The sequence below is a fragment of the Onychomys torridus genome, chromosome 16 (assembly GCF_903995425.1).
Source record: "Onychomys torridus chromosome 16, mOncTor1.1, whole genome shotgun sequence".
Taxonomy (NCBI): Eukaryota; Metazoa; Chordata; class Mammalia; order Rodentia; family Cricetidae; genus Onychomys; species Onychomys torridus.
This window is the reverse complement of record NC_050458.1, coordinates 17,131,890-17,150,579: the sequence shown is the minus strand read 5'-3', so window position 1 is coordinate 17,150,579 and position 18,690 is coordinate 17,131,890. Positions and strand designations below refer to the sequence as shown.

The window sequence follows — 18,690 nt, the reverse complement described above, 5'->3', positions numbered from 1 at the left end:
CCCGTTTCTGCTGATGGGGAGTTTTTAACCTCCTGATCACCAGAGCTCTCTTGCTGCTTCCCTGATGTGTCTTGTGGTTCATTCCCAGTAGTCAACACAGTGCTAAGTGATTAGTAAAACACAGGAGGAGGTAACTTTATCAGATGTGAGGAAGGCTAAGCCAAGAGCAAAGGAGAAGTAAGGAAGGTGGTCCTGATTTTAAGTTACTCAAAGTCAGCTCTGTTACCATTAGTTCAGGTTACAAACTGCCTGGATTTTCTACTAAAAAAGTCAAAGCAAAAACGTCAATAATGAGCAAATAAGTCAACAATTTACTACACCATATTACAGTGTCATACATTTCTATTTTTCTCTGTGTTAAAAATTTGTTTTGGAAAGTGCAAGGGTACTTAATGGTAACCGACTTTTAGTTTCAAATGAGTTAAGAAGATACTTTTTTAAAATAATAATTGGAGACTTAAATGATATTTTGCATAGTTCATCTTCAGGCACATTTAAGTGTTTTGTTTTTTTTTTGGGGGGGACGCATTTTTATTCTCCAGTAGATTTTTATATATGATTGAGTTTCTTAGATTTATTAAGTTTTTTATGGTTATTAGTGGAGAATTCTGCACATTCCTGTGCAGACAAGAGTTGATTTTAAAATTACAAATGTGTTTAATAATACTTGATTCTCATTCTCATTTGCATGTATAGTTTCAAAAACATACTTTATATAATAAATAAATCACAACTGTGACTAATTTTAAGGGATTTTAGATAGGCTTTCTGAAAAGAGGAAATAAAAAACTAACCATGCAAAACCCTTATAGAAGTATTTGAAGTTAACTTCCATATTAACCTAAAAGATGAGAAGTCAAAAATACAAAATTTAATACAGTCTGTCTTGACTTCAGATGAGGAAGGTGGCAGAAGTGACATGTATGTGAACTCCATCTTTTCCTCTGAAATAGCCTTTTGTTCATGATCATGGACTTTGTGTCATAACAAACAAGCATCTCTTTAAAGCACACTGGTACCCTTACTTGGTATGGAAATAAAGGAAGAACACTTTAATACAAAAACTTCTTATTTTTATTTATTTTTATTTTTAAACTATGGCCATGGCAGGCTTCTTGTTAGCTAGCTCTTACATCTTAAATCAACCTATTTCTAGAAATCTATACCTTGCCACGTAGCTTGTGGCTTACCGCTACTTCACATCTTGCTTCTCCTGGTGGTGGCTGGCAGCGTCTGCTTTGCTGTCCTTTCTCCTCCCCGTGTCTCTCTTGGATTGTCCTGCCCTGCCATAGGCCAATGCGATTTGATTTATCAACCAATCAGAGCAATCCATATTCACAGCATACAGAAAGACGTCCCCACAGCACTTTCCTTTTCCTTTCCTTCTTTCTTTCTTTCTTTCTTTCTTTCTTTCTTTCTTTCTTTCTTTCTTTCTTTCTTTCTTTTTTCCTTCCTTCCTTCCTTCCTTCCTTCCTACCTACCTTTCTTTCTTTCTTTCTTCCTTCCTTCTTTCTTACCTTTCTTCCTTCCTTCCTTCCTTCCTTTCTTTTTTTTTTTTTTTTTTTTTGGTTTTTCAAGATAAGGTTTCTCTCTGTAGCTTGCGCCTTTCCTGGATCTTGCTCTGTAGACCAGGCTGGCCTCAAACTCACAAAGATCTGCCTGCTTCTGCCTCCCAAGTGCTGGGATTAAAGGTATGAGCTACGACCTCCCAGCTCCCTTTTCTTTCTAATCAAAAAGGAAGGTTTTAACTTTAACATAGTAGCATTACATATAATAGAATAGTTATTAAGCAAGAAGTACAGTTACAATACTTAGTCTATTTGTATTTTGTAAAATTAAAAAAAATTCTCTCATTTATCCTGTATTTATGAGTCTAAAGTTTCATATCTAATTTATCTTTTATCATAACCAAGGAAAATTATAACTATTTAGTCTTCAATTACATCAAAGACCTCAGAAGGATATAATATTACCTAAGTAAAATCTTTATGTTTACATTTATGTTAATATTTCTAAATGCTTAAATCACTAAAGTCATGCCTTTTTTTCCCCCTGTCACCTAAAAAAAAGGCAGAAACTTCACCTGGGATTAGAAAATTGTATGTTACAGACAGTACAATGGACAGTAACCAGGTACAATAGTATCTCTGAGCTATTATAGAGAGACAAGAGAGTGAGTCAAACTTTGCTTCTTAATTACTGTGATAAGGGAATAAACTATGAACTCAAAGAGCTGATAAAAATGAGTTCTTTGTAAATTAGTAAGTGCTACTTCAAAATGAGATGAAATCATAATTTTCATAACCTAAAGTAATTTTAAAATGCAAAGTTTAATTGAATCAATTATGCAAAACTGTGCTTTCACCAGGCAGTGATGGCACATACCTTTAAGCCCAGTGCTTGGGGGGCAGAGACAAGCAGATATATGTACATCTTTGAGTTCAAAGGCAGCTTTGTTTACAGAGGTAGCTCCAGGACAGCCAAGAAAAAGTATCTTTTTCTATGTCCTAGATATATACTTTACATTTATTGGCTCATTAGGTTCATTCTTTGAATACTAGTCCATTTTATTATTTTAGATTTCAGCTTCAGGAAACAATGGGAATACTATCACTATTGAATTTCTGTTTAGTGTAAGCACTATACTCATCACTCACAAAATTAGATATGACACCTTTGAGCCTGAACTATTACGAAGATGCTAATAGTCTCCAGGTTTTGTTAATAACTCACTGTTTTTGTGTGTGTGTGTGTATGTGTGTGTGTGTGTGTGTGTGTGTGTGTGTGTGTGTACCTAGGTGGTTTCACAGTATATGTGTGAAGGTCAGAGGACAAGTTTGTGAGTAAGTTTTCTCTTCCCATTATGGATCCCAGGGATCAGTCTCAGAAAGTCAGGCTTGTGTAACAAGTGGTTTTCTTCCCTGCTTGTTTTCTGTAAGGTTTGAAACCACATCCTTAAAGAAGAGATGAAACACATGAAATTGTATCTAAAGTAGGGGAGGGAGAAGTCATGACTAATATATGTGAATAACCATTTTGCAAATTTCATTAAACCTTTTTTATTTTCATTTTAAAAACTTAGTATATTCCTTTATGGAAGGCAGTAAGAAATCACCCAACATATTTTTGAATTAAAAAAAAAAGCTAAATAATTTTATAAAGCTGGTGGTCATTTCTGTTGTTCGGCCACCCTATGATATTTTGTTCTGACACCATGAGCAAATAATGAATTACTTTCAGAGGAAATTTCAAACGACAGCTATGTTTAGTTGGTGGCAGAATGGATCAACTTCTGATACTCTAGGGAAAATAGGCACATAGTTTATAGGAAACATGTATCTTTTATAATATTAATTGTGTGTACTAATTGTGGGGCCTAGAGAGATGCTTACAACCTCCTATAATTCCACATCAAAGGGATCTGATGACCTCTTGTCTCCAAGTGCACCCACACTCACTTGCCATGCAGATACATAAATAATAACAACAATAACACTAATAATTGTGTGGGGATCATTTGTTATATATTTCAAAATTTAAATATCTCATCTTAGCTTATAGTCTTCGGGAAGCATGTGTTTATAGAGGAAGAAGAAAAAGAGAAGAAAGACAGGATGGGTACAAACAGAAACCAGAATATCAGATCCTGTGCAGATTTAGGTAGTTTTCGGTGCTCTTCGTGTGCTCCTGTAGTTTACCACTGCATTAGGAAGGGCAGTACTTCTATTCACTGACCAGTTGGGAGGGCATGTGGAAGGTAGCATCATTCGATATCATTCACAACAGTATATACCTATGAGAATGGGATTGCCGTTATCCAATTAGTGATCTTTTAACAAGCAGACAACTCCCTCCTCTTAATTTTTAAGCTATAATTTACTTTGTAATTTAAATTTATTATTATGTGTTTTTTAACAATGTGTCTATGTATTAAAAAGGGCTGCTTATGATATGTTGATACAGGTATATGTTGTGGCATATATCTTACAAAGGCTAAATATCTTTATCTTCTTAAATATTTGCATTTCTCTGTGGCAAAAATATTGTTCAACAGGCCCACACCTCCACCTCCCTGTTCTCATTCAGCATCGAACTATTCTTGCCATTTTTTAAGATTGGCTTTTTTTAGATTCTACATATGAATGTGATCGTGAGGTACTTGTCTTTATACCTGGATTATTTGAGGGGTCTCAATATGAACTCAGCCCAACCCCTCATGTGCAATCAAAGCATTCTCTGGTTGTTACTATAAAATAGCTTGTTCTGTGAATCGTTATGATACTTCTATAATTACACCATAGTTTTAAATTGTTTACAGTTCTACCCTTTTTCCATATTTTAAGAGGTACTATGTTTATTTCAGATACTAAGCCTTGTGCCTGATTGAAGTAGTCAAAAATACAATATTTGTAGAATTAAGTTAGGGAAAAGTTGCTAAAAAGATGTCCTGAGGTTTTAGACTCTCCATTTGTCCTCTCACTTATAAGTTCTATTAGTCAAATACTTCATCCATGGTTACCATGTATAGTTAAAAATTTCAATGTAACTTGATTACAACTTCTGTCTAGTCCAAATGAACTTGCTTTATAAATGTTGGGCCAATTGTAGCTATTTTAAAAGGAAAAAAAATGATAAAAGAGAACACTGCACACATGTACTGCCTCAGATGTGATTTAGTAATCCATGGGTTGTTTTGCACACTCATTGACTTTCTCAGTATCTTTTTCCAGAATTTCTCAATGTCTTCTGTGTCATCCATCATCATATACCTATCCAGCTATTCATAGGCATGGAATGCCTCAGATTTCATCATCCTTCACCACATTTCCCTTAGAACAAGAAGGCAGAAAGTTCCTTTCCCAGTTTCTAACATCCTCAAGTTTGTCCTTTCATCCTGTTTTGTTGTTGTTGTTTTGAATCACATTCATTCTTCAAGTCCTTCTAAAACATTTCACACTGTATCTGTTGTCAATCTCTTCACAATCTTCATTTCCTGCATAGCCTCCATTTACACCTAGTATATGTTTTCCTCGTCTTTATTTCATTAAACTTTGTTTTTCAGTCTGTCTCTGTCTCTCTGTCTCTGTCTCTGTCTGTGTCTCTGTGTATATATATATATGCCCATGCCCACCTAGGTTAGTCATTTACATTTTTTCTGCAGTGATTACTTCATAATGCTAAGAGCAGGGAAACTGGACAAGAAAGACAACAGGTGAATACTGAATTCTTGGGGACAAAGCTGTAACTATGGATTATGCTTGATCTCTCCAGGTTTTATCTATCCCTTGAAATCTAAGACAGCTGGAAACAAAACTGCCTGTTTCCTGTTAAACAAATAGGGGTGTTCTGATTTGTGATGCCTTACTCAGATTCTGCCCCTCAGAGACTAGATAACAGTGGCCATTTGAATTTTAAAGAGAAGGAACAGTTTGTTAGACTCTGTTAGGGCAAAGGAAGTAATGTCAACCGAAATACAATGCCACTATGCCTCATTTTTGTTGAGGCCAGTTATCCTGAATGTTGGGTAGGCAAAGGTCTCCTCATCTGTTTGCTTTTCTTTAGTGGCCATTTGTGCCCAGGTCCATTTTCAAGTGAAAAGTGTAACAAGTTGAAGAAAGGAGTGGTACCTCTCACAGCTTCCGCTTTATTGAAAATTGACCAGTACTGCATTTGAGACTCCATAAAGCAATGAGTGGGTTTAAAACTTATTTTATTCTCTTAGTTTTAAGCTTGCCAAGACATTTTTCTTGTGTGTGTGTGTGTGTGTGTGTGTGTGTGTGTGTGTGTGTGTGTGAGAGAGAGAGAGAGAGAGAGAGAGAGAGAGAGTTTGAAGATGTTAGATGAAACTGAATGTGTTATTGTTTTTTTCAGAAAAAGTAATGTCCCTATATTTTAATTTTTCTAATTTTGACAGTGCCAAAGCCGTATGTGTATTTGTGAATAAGCTATGTAACTTTAAACATTAAAGGTAGTTTTATCTTTCTGAGAAATTGAAGGTGAGATATCTGTTTATGTCACTCATTCATACAATCAACAATTTTCCTTTTTCAAATTCTTGAACCAATTAAGAGTGAAAATTGAATTTATTATTAAACCTGACATACCTTCAAAATATATATGTGGTTTGCACAATCTTTATGTGTCCCAAGGGAATCTGAAACCTTGAAAAATATTACATGATAGACACATTTTAGAGGTAGGAAGGCAGATAGAAAAAAATATGGAAGTCAGACTCACACTGTGTACCTCTCTTATGAATTATACTATTTGAAATCTCTTTACTAAAATGTATTGGGAGGAAACCAAATCTGAGTTAGTGTTCAAAACTGAGCTACTGGGCAGTGTTTCAAGTGTCAGATGGCAGTTAATCCTTATGTGACTATCTAATTTATTACTAGTGCAAACAAATAGTTTGGTTCTTTGCCACATAATTTAATACTGGACAGTTTGGGGGTTTCTTTTGTTAGTGTACTAGAACTAGCGTTTTATCTTTAGTAAACTGTTGTTTTCTTCTAGATAAAGGATGGAGCTATGACTTTTAGTTTTGGTGTTTTATATGGTTTTCATAATGGAGATGAGTCATTATTCTGTCATTAATGTTATCCTCCTCCTTCGTCCTTCTTGTCCCTCCTCCTTCACTTCTTTCCTCTTCTTTCTTCTCCCATTCCTTTTTCTCCCAGTCGATCTACAGTAACTTCCTTTCTAAGATTTTTTTTGTCTTATCTAATTATAAAGGTTGAAATGTAAGAAAATTTTGGAAAAGCATACATAGGTTCACAATACCAATGATGTGTGTGTTGGGGTGTGTGTGAGTTGCCAGGTATTTCAAAGATCTTCAACTACAGAAAATGAAACTCAGTCCATTATAACATTACCTCTATAAACAAAATGACCCAGAATGCACTTTATTTGCATGTTTCCATTTCAACCTGATTTACCCAGATACCATGTTCTTCCCTGAGTGCACAGTGTAAACGTTCCCTGCCCAACTTTATCTCCCTGCCCATAATATGCTAATGCTCTCTTTACCATTGTAGGCAAAAGATGTGCTGAGCAGAAAGTGACTTTTTCTATAAGGAGTATCTGTTAGACAAAGAAATTAAAGCTTACTTAGCTGTCTGCTGCTTTAACTCCCTCTAACTTTTAGGGAACATCTATTTTATTCTGTGCTAGAAATGTCTGTGCTATGGGGAATTCTGTTACCCAAACATTATAAGTTTTGGGTTACATTTGCCATTGAGACACAAAATGTGGTGAAACTGATTTTAAAATTATAATTAATTCTCATGGGTATAACCTTAATAGTCATGGTTAATAACTACTATGCTGTGGAAGAAGCTCTAGAAAATTGTCTATGTAGCCATATTTATGTTGTGTCAACATTACTGGGTTAAGCACACTCTTCATCTATTAGGTCAATGTGGTTGGGTTTATTAGTGTCACACAAATGCATATGTGAGTTCTTCAGTTGACTTTAAGAAGTTAATCACTCATGTTACCTATTGATCTGTGTTTCTTGCCTGGTAGCTGTCTCAGGCTGTGGACCTGAACATTAAAATTCTTTCAATTTTGTGTTTCTCTTTTTCCCTTCATCCTCAGAGTTACTGTTTTGGCAAGGACCTCCTTCCTTTTCTCTTTTTTTTTCTGGAATCTCTCCATCATTGTCATACAGCTTCTTTTTTAGAGATACCGCGACAGAGCAATTGTTCAAAGGTGACTTTAAGTTTCATGAAGGCAGTGACTCTGCAGGTGTATTCCAGATGAAGGTGTTAACCTGTTACCTGGATCACTGAAGACATAAATTCATTTTATGAAGAATAACAACAACAAAACAACTTGTTATCATTTTATATGTCACTCATAGTGCAGTAAAAGCATTATTTTTTTCTAAATTTTGTTCCTTAAAAGTGGAAAAATTATATCTAGTCACAAAGTTGAACTAAGATAGCATATAAACTCAATAAAATCGCCCAATAATAAACATTAGTAGACTAAAGAATAATTTGTAGAACACAGGGCAAATAGTGATTTTTACCATGCTTGATTAGTGCATGATGTTCACAGGTGTTACTAATTATTTATAAAACTCAAATGCAGTAAATGACTATGTTGGTCAAGCCCTATAATCTCTGGTTTATATATTTTTAGGATTTAACAGCCATAGAATTTTTTGAAATCATGATAATTTTTAGATAAAAAAAGATTTTAATCAGGGCCAACACAAAATTTGTATGTCTATATCTATCTATCATCTATCTATCTATCTATCTATCTATCTATCTATCTATCTATCTATCAATCATCTATAGTTAAAATCTTTAAAGTGAGTGTTTTACATCCCTCTGTTGGAACTAACCATGAACACTGTATAAAAGGAGCAATTGTTGCTCTTGCATCATGTATTTGTGTGTAGAAATTTTGTTTCTGGGCTTAGGAGATGTCTGTGTAGGCAAGGGTGCTTGCTGCCAAGGTAGCTAGCTCACTTGAGTTTGGTTTCCAAGAGCCACATGGTTAAAGGAGAGTGCCCACCAAGTACCCAGTGTTAGCCTCTGACCCCCACAGGTACACTATGACACATGTACTCTCCTACGCCAGTAAAAATGTTATATTAATCATTAAATAAAATTTTCATTCAAACTCTCTCTTGTATTACTAAGGTGTGAAAAGTAAAAGCAATATTAGGGGCTGGGGATTGGCTCATGGTTAACAGCCCTTGACCCTTTTGCAGAGGACCCTAGTTTGGTCCCAAACATCCATACAGGGTAACTCACAACTACACTTAAGTCCAATTCCAGGTGATACAATAACTTCTCCAGGCTCCCAAAGGCACCCCTTCCCAACATATATATGTGCATGTGCACATGCTCATACACACACATACATATAAATAAAATAACTTTCATAAAAAAATTGAAAAACAGTAGTTTTCTTAAAGTACTACTTTATAATGAATTAAAGTTGTGGGCGCCATTGTAACTATTAACGCATAATAGATTTTCAAATTGCTTTTCTGTGTCCCTCCACTGTCACTGCTCTTTAGGATGGGTTATCTTTAACAGTGGCTGAAAACAGTCAGTGCTTGTGAATGTAACTGTGGGGTAGAATATGCATTCTGTTTTCCTGGCTTTACAGCAATGTGCACAGTTCCTTTCTGTGTATCTGTTGAGGAATCCCTTAAGATTCTTTTCAAATTAAAATTGTGGGGCGTTGAGTTAATAATACCTCTTCTCATAGGGTTTCCTTATGATCAAGTTCACAGCACAGTCCCCATATATATAGTGAGAAAACTTTATCTAGTTTGACGAAATCCAGAGTATGCTAAAACACCAAGCAGATGATTGCTCACAATAGACAATTCTTGGTATTTCTAACTGATGTGTTGCTTAGATAAAAGTGTGTCAGATGCTTGTAAAAGAAATTTTCATCCTTTTAATCTTTATACCCTGACAATAATACTCTATAAACAGTAGAACTGATTAAACTCATGACCCCTGACTTAAGTAACTAGAGTAATCTTCCTGAAAAGAGAGAGAAAAAAACCTAAATTCTGAAATGAATGTAGAACCACTCATAGTGTTAACTTACACCTAATGAACATCTTTGATCACTGATCTTAGTCATGCAACATTCTGTAGACCTGTGTTAAGATATCTTCTGGGTAAAAATTCATTGCATTTGTATACTATTATTTTATGTAACATACAGCATTTTGTATTTCTTTTTTTATATCACATAATTTTGAGTGAATATCTTCACAGTAACCCAAATTGGCATCACATTTTAAACACTTAGTGTTGGAATTGTGAAGAAAATGCAACCAAGGCAAATATTTGATTTATGAGAAAGGTGCAATACATATTTGATATGGTATAAACATTTCTGAGGAATAGATAATATGACGACCCATTGAAAGTCAAGTCTGCTTTCTTAATATACATACTTAACAAATATGTGGGTGGGAAGGTTATATTCTCATCTATTTTTTGTGTAATTTTAACAAATGAATCCTAGAAATAGTTAAGAAATTATGAAAATCCAAGATAGAGAGCTTTTTGAGAACATTAAATAAAAAGGGGCTTTCTGGTTGCTGCTGGTTTTGTTTCTTAAAATGTGATTCCAACTATCCTTATAGATGCATTGCCATTTTTAAATTTGTGATGACAATTCCATTTTAAAATTATTTCAGAAAGAGAATGGATGATTATATATATATGAGATTTGGCAATAGCCTATGCCTTCCAGTTGGCCAACATTCATTGCAATCTTAATTGAAAAATTATCTTGATAGTTAATTCTTGGACCAGAAATGAAATTAGCTTGTGTATCACCAAAACTTAACTGGAGACGTATCTGTATTAGCAGATAGTAATATGACTATGTACATTTAGGTTGGTTTACCACATATCCAAGTTGTGGACTTCAGAGAATTTTTTAAATGCCCAGAATACATCTTAAGAGTTCCTTTAGTAGGTTTGTTTTCCTAATCCATTTGCATAGTGTTAGGGACAACTCGCCAAGGAGTTTGCATGAGCAGTGTTAAGAGAATAGATTAACGGAAAATAAGAGTTCACTTGTGTGCTTTCATAATAACCACATTAGAGAAGAAAAGCAGAGCTGTCACATGTCCCAAATCTTACCATGGTGCATCTTTCTAGGCTGTGGCAATCTCCGGAACACCAAACAGGAGGGTAAGTCAACATTGGCATCTTTGATGCCTCCTTCGTGACTTTGTCAAAGCACCTTAACCCCTTTACACTTACTGCCTTTCACTGTCCCCTGTGCTTCTCATCTGTTTCTGTTAGAAGGGAAGCTTCTGGTTAGCAGTGTGGTTGGTGCTCTGGTCAGATGCTTTGAATACAGTTTTTGCTTTGCCCTTAAACTAAGTCTTGGAACAGTAAAATCTATAAGGTTATCATAAGAGATTTGACTGATTGCAATGGAATCCACATGGCTGAACAACAGCTAACTTGGCTACTTTATAATCAAAAGAACAATTTTAAATCAACACATAATTGTAAGGACCTTGAGATCATCCAGAATGGAAGGCATTGAGAAAGAAATTCAAAACATGGGCACTTGTTCTAATAAATCAAACTCCTTTTTATCTGATTTATTACTCAAAAATAAAAAATAGCCATTTACTGACTTTTTCATATCTGCAATGACTTTTAAAAAGTATATATAATTTTGTTTTAATGAATTACAAAGTAAACGGATTTATCTCCTTTCCTCCCTTCCTCCCTCTCTCATTCCCACTTACTTCTTTTCCTCCCTCTCATTTCCTCTTCCTACTTCTCTCTCTCTCTCCTCCCTTGCCCTCTTCAATATTGGGGATCAAAGCCTGGGCCTTGTGCATTCTAAGGAAGACTTCTGTAACTAAGGTTGGCCACTGGCCCCACTTTCTCCCATTCTATTTTTAGGCTCAATGTTTGCTGTTTTTAAAAACAAGTAAAATAATGCATTCTTTCCTCAATCTTCATATAGCTCATACACACTTCAGTTTTTATCCTTCTTCCCTTTACTTTTGTGTTATGAATCAACTGAACACCTGCTTTGAAAAATACTTCCTTTCTAAAAATTCCCTGTGTTCAGAAAACAGCACACCTTCTATAATATATTTAAACAGTCAGAACTTTTGCATATAAAAAGTTTTCATCACATTAGAGAAAGCTGAAATCCAAGTATTTAAACTATGTGATTTGTATTTTCTTTATAATATATGCAAAGCTCATAAATGCCATCACTCAGTATACAATAACCACTTATGGGTTTTTCTAATATGTGAAATACTTAATACAACACTTACATCATGGTGACTTCAAAATACAGCCATATCATAGTTCTGATTGATTGAAAGTCCTCTTCTCAATGCCTTATTTTATTTAGAAATTCGTCAGCTACCTAAGGACAGTCCATTGACTATATAAGTGTGTGTAACCTGACAAAATATAAAAAAAAATTGATATAGGAACATTTGGATACACACATAATTTTTTCAATTTTTATAATCCTAGATACTAAAAAGAATATTTGCAATGTATGCTTATAAGGTCATATCTATTACTTTATGAGGTGACAAATAAAACTTTGTAAAACATAAAATACTACCTAGGATTATACTTCACATTAATAAATTTAGGTATAGATTTGTAGTGTTTTCAAACCAATATTATCAAGGCAGCTGTAATAATACAAAGATTTACCTTACTTACATAAGTCTAAACTTATAGTCTTAGCTAAATAATTCTATATTTTAATTCTAAAAGCATTGTTATATATTACATTTAAATTTGTGAAGTCAGTCTACTTTCTAGCAAATCTGGGATTATTAGAATTAGTATAATTATCTTTATTACAAATCATATCAAAGTGAATTTAAGATGTTATACAATTTATTAATTTATAAATAACACACAAAATCATTATGGACTTATAGTAAGAGATGAAGTCATTTGTAAATTTGATGAAAAGAGATTTCTGAGAATTCTGTTCTCTTCTTCACACTTAATTGTGGTTCAAGAGCAAACACAGACACCACCAGGTTCAGATGAAAATTCTGTTCTGTTTTTTTTCATGCATGTTGAAATTGTCCTTGCACAAGGCAATCAATACTAGGGGTCAGCAGAATTCAGTTTCTGTTGTCTCTTGCCCAAGAAACAATAGAGAAATAAGAGAGATCATCAAAGGTAATCGCACTTTTCACCTTTACTGTTGCCCGTGGAAAATGGCTTTATTTGCTCAGTATATACCAGAACAGAACCCAGCAAGTAGGTCACCACTGGGAACCTCACAGAGGCAGATATGAAGAGAGACACAGAAACACGGAAGGTAAATGTGTTTGCTCAGGTCCTCTTGTTTAGGATTCATCCCTGTGGCCAAAGAAAAGTGACTTCACCTCCTTATATATTTTTGGCAGGTGATGGGACACATGTTCTTGTGATTTATAGTGGAATCTCCAAAACTACAAAAAAAAAAATCTAAAGTTAAATTTCATGTTTGGACAAATCTGGAATACTTACATTAAAATTATTTAGCTCATCAATAAGGAAGGGATCAGGAAGAGAGCAGAGGTATTTTAAAGATGACAGGAACATGGTTTCTTACAGCCTTCAGATTTAAAAAAAAAAAAAAAAGTCCTGTTTACTAGCAATTGGAGATTTAAGCTTTGAATGATCAAGTTCTTATAATAAATATTTTTATTTATCTCTTTGTACATGAGTGTCTGTTTGAATATGTGTCATGTATATGCATATGCCCAAAGATAGTGTTGGAGTCCCCAGAGCTGGAATGAGAGGCAATTGTGGCTATCCTTTTATGGGTGCCCTGAAACAAACACTAGCCCTCTAGGATGTCAGGAGGTGTTGCTAATTTCCAATTTATCTCTCTACACACTGGGTTTTCATTTCATTGGAAAAAAAAAAAAAAAAAAAAAGAATTCATAACCTCACAAAATCAGGGACTTTATTTTTAAAGCATGCACAGGCACACTCCTGCGATCATTAAATAGTCCTGTGACACAGTTAAATAAGCCCCACTCTATGTACAACAGAACAAGCAAACCCCCTTTCATTTTGTATCATGACCAAGTTTGAGAATTTGTCATGACAGTGTTAATGAAAGTCCATCATTAGCTTAAAGTTGTTTGAATTGCAGTTAATTGTACAATACACTTTTATGTTTTATTCTTATATTTTTAATGTTGCAATGAATTTTAATGTTTATTCCATATTTGTCCAAGTATGAATTTTAGATTTTGGAATTACTCATTTTGTTTTGTAGTTTCAGAGATCCTACTATAAATCCAAAGAACATGTGTCCAATCATGTGCCAGAAATATGTAAGGAGGTAAAATTCCTTTTCTATGACCACAGCAATGAATAAGAATACACTTGATGTCAACATGCCATCACTTTGCTCATTCTTGAGCATGTTAATTTTCCTCACCAAGAATCTAAGGTTAGTTCAGGAAGAAGGGCTGAAAGATGGATGAAGTGGGATAACATCCAGGCTTCTGTGCTCTCCACTAGTATTTCTGATGATGTTGTTGTTTTCCCTCTTGTTTCTTTGAGTTTTCTAGAACACAGGTGTGTGTGTTGTGTGTGTGTGTGTGTGTGTGTGTGTGTGTGTGTGTGTGTGTGTGTTGTTTGTGTATGTGTGTATTTATATGGCATTATGGCATTCCTGGAATTTAGACCTAAGGATAATTGTCTGGAAAGTGCTGACAGGATGATAAATCCCCCCTATAATTAACACTGCCAGTCACAATCAGGACATGTATTAATGCAGCTCTTTTAAAGCATTTCCCCCATTTCTACTGATGATTCAACAAAACAATCATGATTACATTGACAGTATGGAGGTATGTATATAAATCAATGTCTAGAATCTGCATGTATGTTTCTTCCTTTGCTGAATTTAATGTTTTAGACAAAATCAAAAAGGAACTTGAAATCCTATGGATTATTGTCAAAATATAGTTATTAATTTTACAACAGAGATATTCTGAAAGCTATAATCTTCATTATTTTGTTCATTATAGATGTTTAAGTTTTTGGAAAATCATGATATCAATAATAATTGATTCACCTTGAGCTGTACATTTATGGAATATTCATTAGTTACTTACGTTATTAATAAGGAGTAAGGAAGCTAGCCATTTGAAAGGGAATTGACCAGAACACATTTTCCTAAGGCATTGAGATTTGAGAAAAACAGTCTCATTTACTGTACCAATGAAAACTGAAGCATTAGTTATCAGTGATTTTAATGCATACAGAATTTGAAAGATAACCCATTCATTTCATTCAGGTTTTAATTATATTTAAAATGCTATTATAAATGTCTACACAGCACTGGACAAACATTTTAGATTTAAAGTTATAAGAAAACATGCTTGCTAAATTTTATGATCAAATAATTAGGTATTTTTGTTGGCCTAACATTTATTGTGTATTAAAATGCCTTGGGATAAACAAAATACCCACATTTTAAATTGTGATTCAATCTCTTTCTTCCTCTCTTTCTTTCTTTACATATTTATTTTTCTTAACTAATGATCATCTATTGAAATGGACGTCAAGCCACTAAAGAAATTATCTTGAAAGAGATTCTTTTTTATTAGATTTTGGGTTATTTCAGTCCCCTTAACTAGACTATGATTTCTAAAAGCAACATATTTCAAATTTACATTGTGGATTTCAAAGTTAATTAAAAATTTAAGTACAAAGGATTACTGTAATGAGAACTTATGAGAGTGAGTCCTCCCTATAACATTGTTAAAAAGTTATATTCATCTGAAGGATGTGTTTTCACTTGGTTTTACACAATATGTGTCCTTATGACTGAAACTTCATTTATTTTTGTGACACATTTGGTTTTATTGGTATTTCTACTGTCAAGTTCACTGCCTCTGAAAAATCTATTGTAGTTAAAAACAAGAACATGAAAAATGAACAACCACAAAGTAGCAAGGAAAGGAGAAATCTAAAATATTACCATAAAGTAATACATCAAAGGAATTTTAATCATCTTTTGATCATAGGATTTTTTTCAGTATGTGCTCAATGCATGTGTTGAACTGTTTGTTAATATTTAGGAAAATATATAGGTACATGATGCATGAAAATATGTAAGATAGGTCCCCTTAGTGGTTTATAGAAGGCCAGTGATACCATGATCAGTAGCTCTTTACATGTTCTATTCATGCATAAGGAGTTTTAAGAACGTGTCTGTTAAAGCTATGTGAATTAAGTATCTGTTTAACTTGTAGCTTGCAAATATGTCAAAGACAACATTGCCATTGCTTTTCTAATTTCTTAACTCTATTTACTTTTCAGATGATCACTGGTATGCCTTATTGTATTTTTAGACTCATAATAAATATACCCATTGCCCCCAATATATTTGTCCCTTTAAATTCACATATACAGAGTTGGATTAAGGTTTTGTGAGCCCATTAGTTTAAAATTTTGGGAGCCTACTTTTGAGAAAAATAAGTCATAATTGTTCACATATCACTTGGCTACAAATTAGTTTTTTAAATAATAAGAAAGAAAATCAATACAAATTACACAACTGGACCAACACAACTGTTATTGCAAAAATAAAATAACTCACTGCTTAAGTTTTTTATGAACCACCTTTACAAGCCTTTTCTCTCATTTTGCTCTCTTTATTCTCTTTGTTCATCTCATCAAAGGACAGCACATTTATACTCTTTTCTATGTATTACATATCATCTATGGTATGGGCTGACTTCCTTTGGCTTCAGGATGACTCTTGTCCTGTGACAATATAATAAATCTTTAAGATTGTCATTGTCTTTGGTAACTTTACTATTAATTATCTATCATACATGACCTGCCAGATCTGTATGTGGTTTCCACAGGCTTACTGTTGCATCTGCACATTCCAAATTTTCTATTTTTTCTGCTCCCGAGAGATTTCTATAAGGGGGAACTATTGAAATCCACCAGCATGTTCCTTATTAGGATAGGATTTAGTCTCTTCTTTCCTGGTCCTGTTTTTAGGCATGATGTCCTATGTCATGCAGGGTCTATAGGAGCCCTTGAGAGCTTTTTCTGCACCAGGGTGTCTCACTAAACAATTCTTCTGGATCTTGTTTTATTATAATTTATACTTACTAAGCAAATATAATTCATTTTAATAAACAGGTAGTTACCAAAGTTGCTATAAGTAGAGTTATGGAACTAATCTCATCAGAGAGGAATGGAAGTGTCAGGATCTTCAATCAAGAGGCCAAACAGCCTGACAAATGTTTGAAACTAATAATAAATCACCACTTTTTTGAATTTTTGTTTTGTCGTAACTAGTCTGAATGTCAGAATTATGTGCTATAAACCTTAATTGACTCAGGAAACTACTGGGTTTTAACATTGTTTTCTTTCTTACAGAAAGATATAATCTTTAGAGTATTATCACATTCCTTTATGTCATCTGTCTGGCCTTTTTTTCCTCTGCACATTGAAGCCAGAAACATCTTTTCACACCTATTTGTATTGTTTTAACACTGTCTCACTAATTAGCTCTTCAGAACCCTGATGACATCCCTTAGCTTCTTCACGGTCTCTTGCTCTTTTTTAATAAAGCTTTGTAAGAATTGCACGAGATAGAATTCTCCTGACTGGTTGTCTTGAGTTGTTTTCGACAAAGTGGCATAAAAGGAGGGCCTTGTTAAAGCCTTCCAGGAAGGTGTGTATGTATGCAAAACCATTGCAGAGTGTATAAAAGTAATGCTTTTGCATGACTTGAATAAGTGAAGAGTAAGTATTATCTATCTAAATGGAGATGCTTCAAAGAGTACAGACTGGAATGTTGGAGAGATGGCTTAATCATTACAAACACTGGCTGTTCTTCCAGAGAACCCTTGTAGGATTCCCAGCTCTCACATGGCAGCTCACAACAGTGTGCAAATGCCAGCTCCTGGCTATCCAACTCCCTTTCCTGATCCTTGGGCAACAAGCATGCATATGCTGGACACATAAACTGTAAGACAAAATCACCATACCAATCAATAAATAAAGCTTTTAAAAAGGAGCAGAAACTGCTTGTTCCACTTCAGTTCATAGGAAGATAAAGACTGTTTTAAAATAATTTGTTGGGAGTATCAAAGCAGAAAATTACTATAGCAATGAAAGTTTAAGGCAATTGTTCCGAATGTGGATAAAATCATATTTTTTAAAGCACATTTTAATTTCAGATTCCTTCATTAGAAAAGTTTATCAAGAATTTGTTTAGACCTTCCTGTTTCCTGAAAAAAGAAAGTAAATTGTGATTTTTTTTTCTACCTTTCATTCTGTTTATATTGAATTCTGTTAATTTTCAGACATTTTGTATGATACTTTCAGTTTAGTGATAAAGGACTGAACCCTTTATCCTGGGTAAAAAGGATGCTGGGTAGTGATTAGGACTGTGTTTCCATCTTAGTATCAAATAACCTTGCTCATATGTTTTAATCTTTAGAACCTCTGTACCATGTGCTCTAAAATAGCACAGAGGTAAGGAGGGTAGTTGGTAAAGTACTTACATATTAAATGTTAGTACATGATTTAAAATGATCAAAACATAGGTAAATAGGCGCACTAGTGGGAGCCTTGTTCATTGTTCTATTGCAAGACATGCTGCTGAAATGGGAGTATCACAGGGGGTTTGTGAGGCTAGCTAGCCTTACAGAATGCCCCAGGATGCAAAGTCCCTGTCTCAAATGTACACAAATGCACATAAATGCATATTCACCAAACACACAAATGAAATAAAATGGGACTAATTTTGCATACATTACCCTCTTCTGTTTATGGAATCAAATAATAAAAGGGATCATAGTATATTTATTAGCAATGTTACCATCTCCACAGTTAGTATTTTTTGTTAGACGTTCAGCAGTAAGTGGGTGAATGTCCGTGTCCTGTTTTACCTGTTTTGTAAAGATGAGAGTTGTAGATTATTGCAAGCACTGAGGGGCAGAATCACTGCCAGTTTGGTCCAGATTAACCCTTCCTTGTGGTGCTGCTGCCTGTGTTCTGTAGGATGCTTAGCAATACTCCTGTCCTCTTCCCACTGGAGGACAATAGCATTCCATGCTTTTGTTAAGATAAAAGAATGTTTCCAGGCATTGCCAAATGTCTTTTGTGAAGCAAAATAACCCGCTATTAATAAAGATCTCAGCACTCT

At 34.3% G+C, this 18,690-nt stretch overlaps 1 protein-coding gene across 6 annotated transcripts in view; it reads left to right on the top strand.

Annotated features, from left to right (window-relative positions):
- Trps1 (transcriptional repressor GATA binding 1) overlaps positions 1–18,690 on the top strand; it is a 246,450-nt gene that overhangs the window by 122,756 nt on the left and 105,004 nt on the right. For 3 of the 6 annotated variants that reach the window (XM_036207976.1, XM_036207974.1, XM_036207977.1), the window contains one exon: positions 10,656–10,688. The exons of the other annotated variants lie outside the window; for them this stretch is intronic. In XM_036207976.1, the coding sequence (XP_036063869.1) occupies positions 10,656–10,688 (33 nt within the window). The remainder of the gene's footprint in view (positions 1–10,655; positions 10,689–18,690) is intronic. 6 annotated transcript variants of the gene reach the window in all.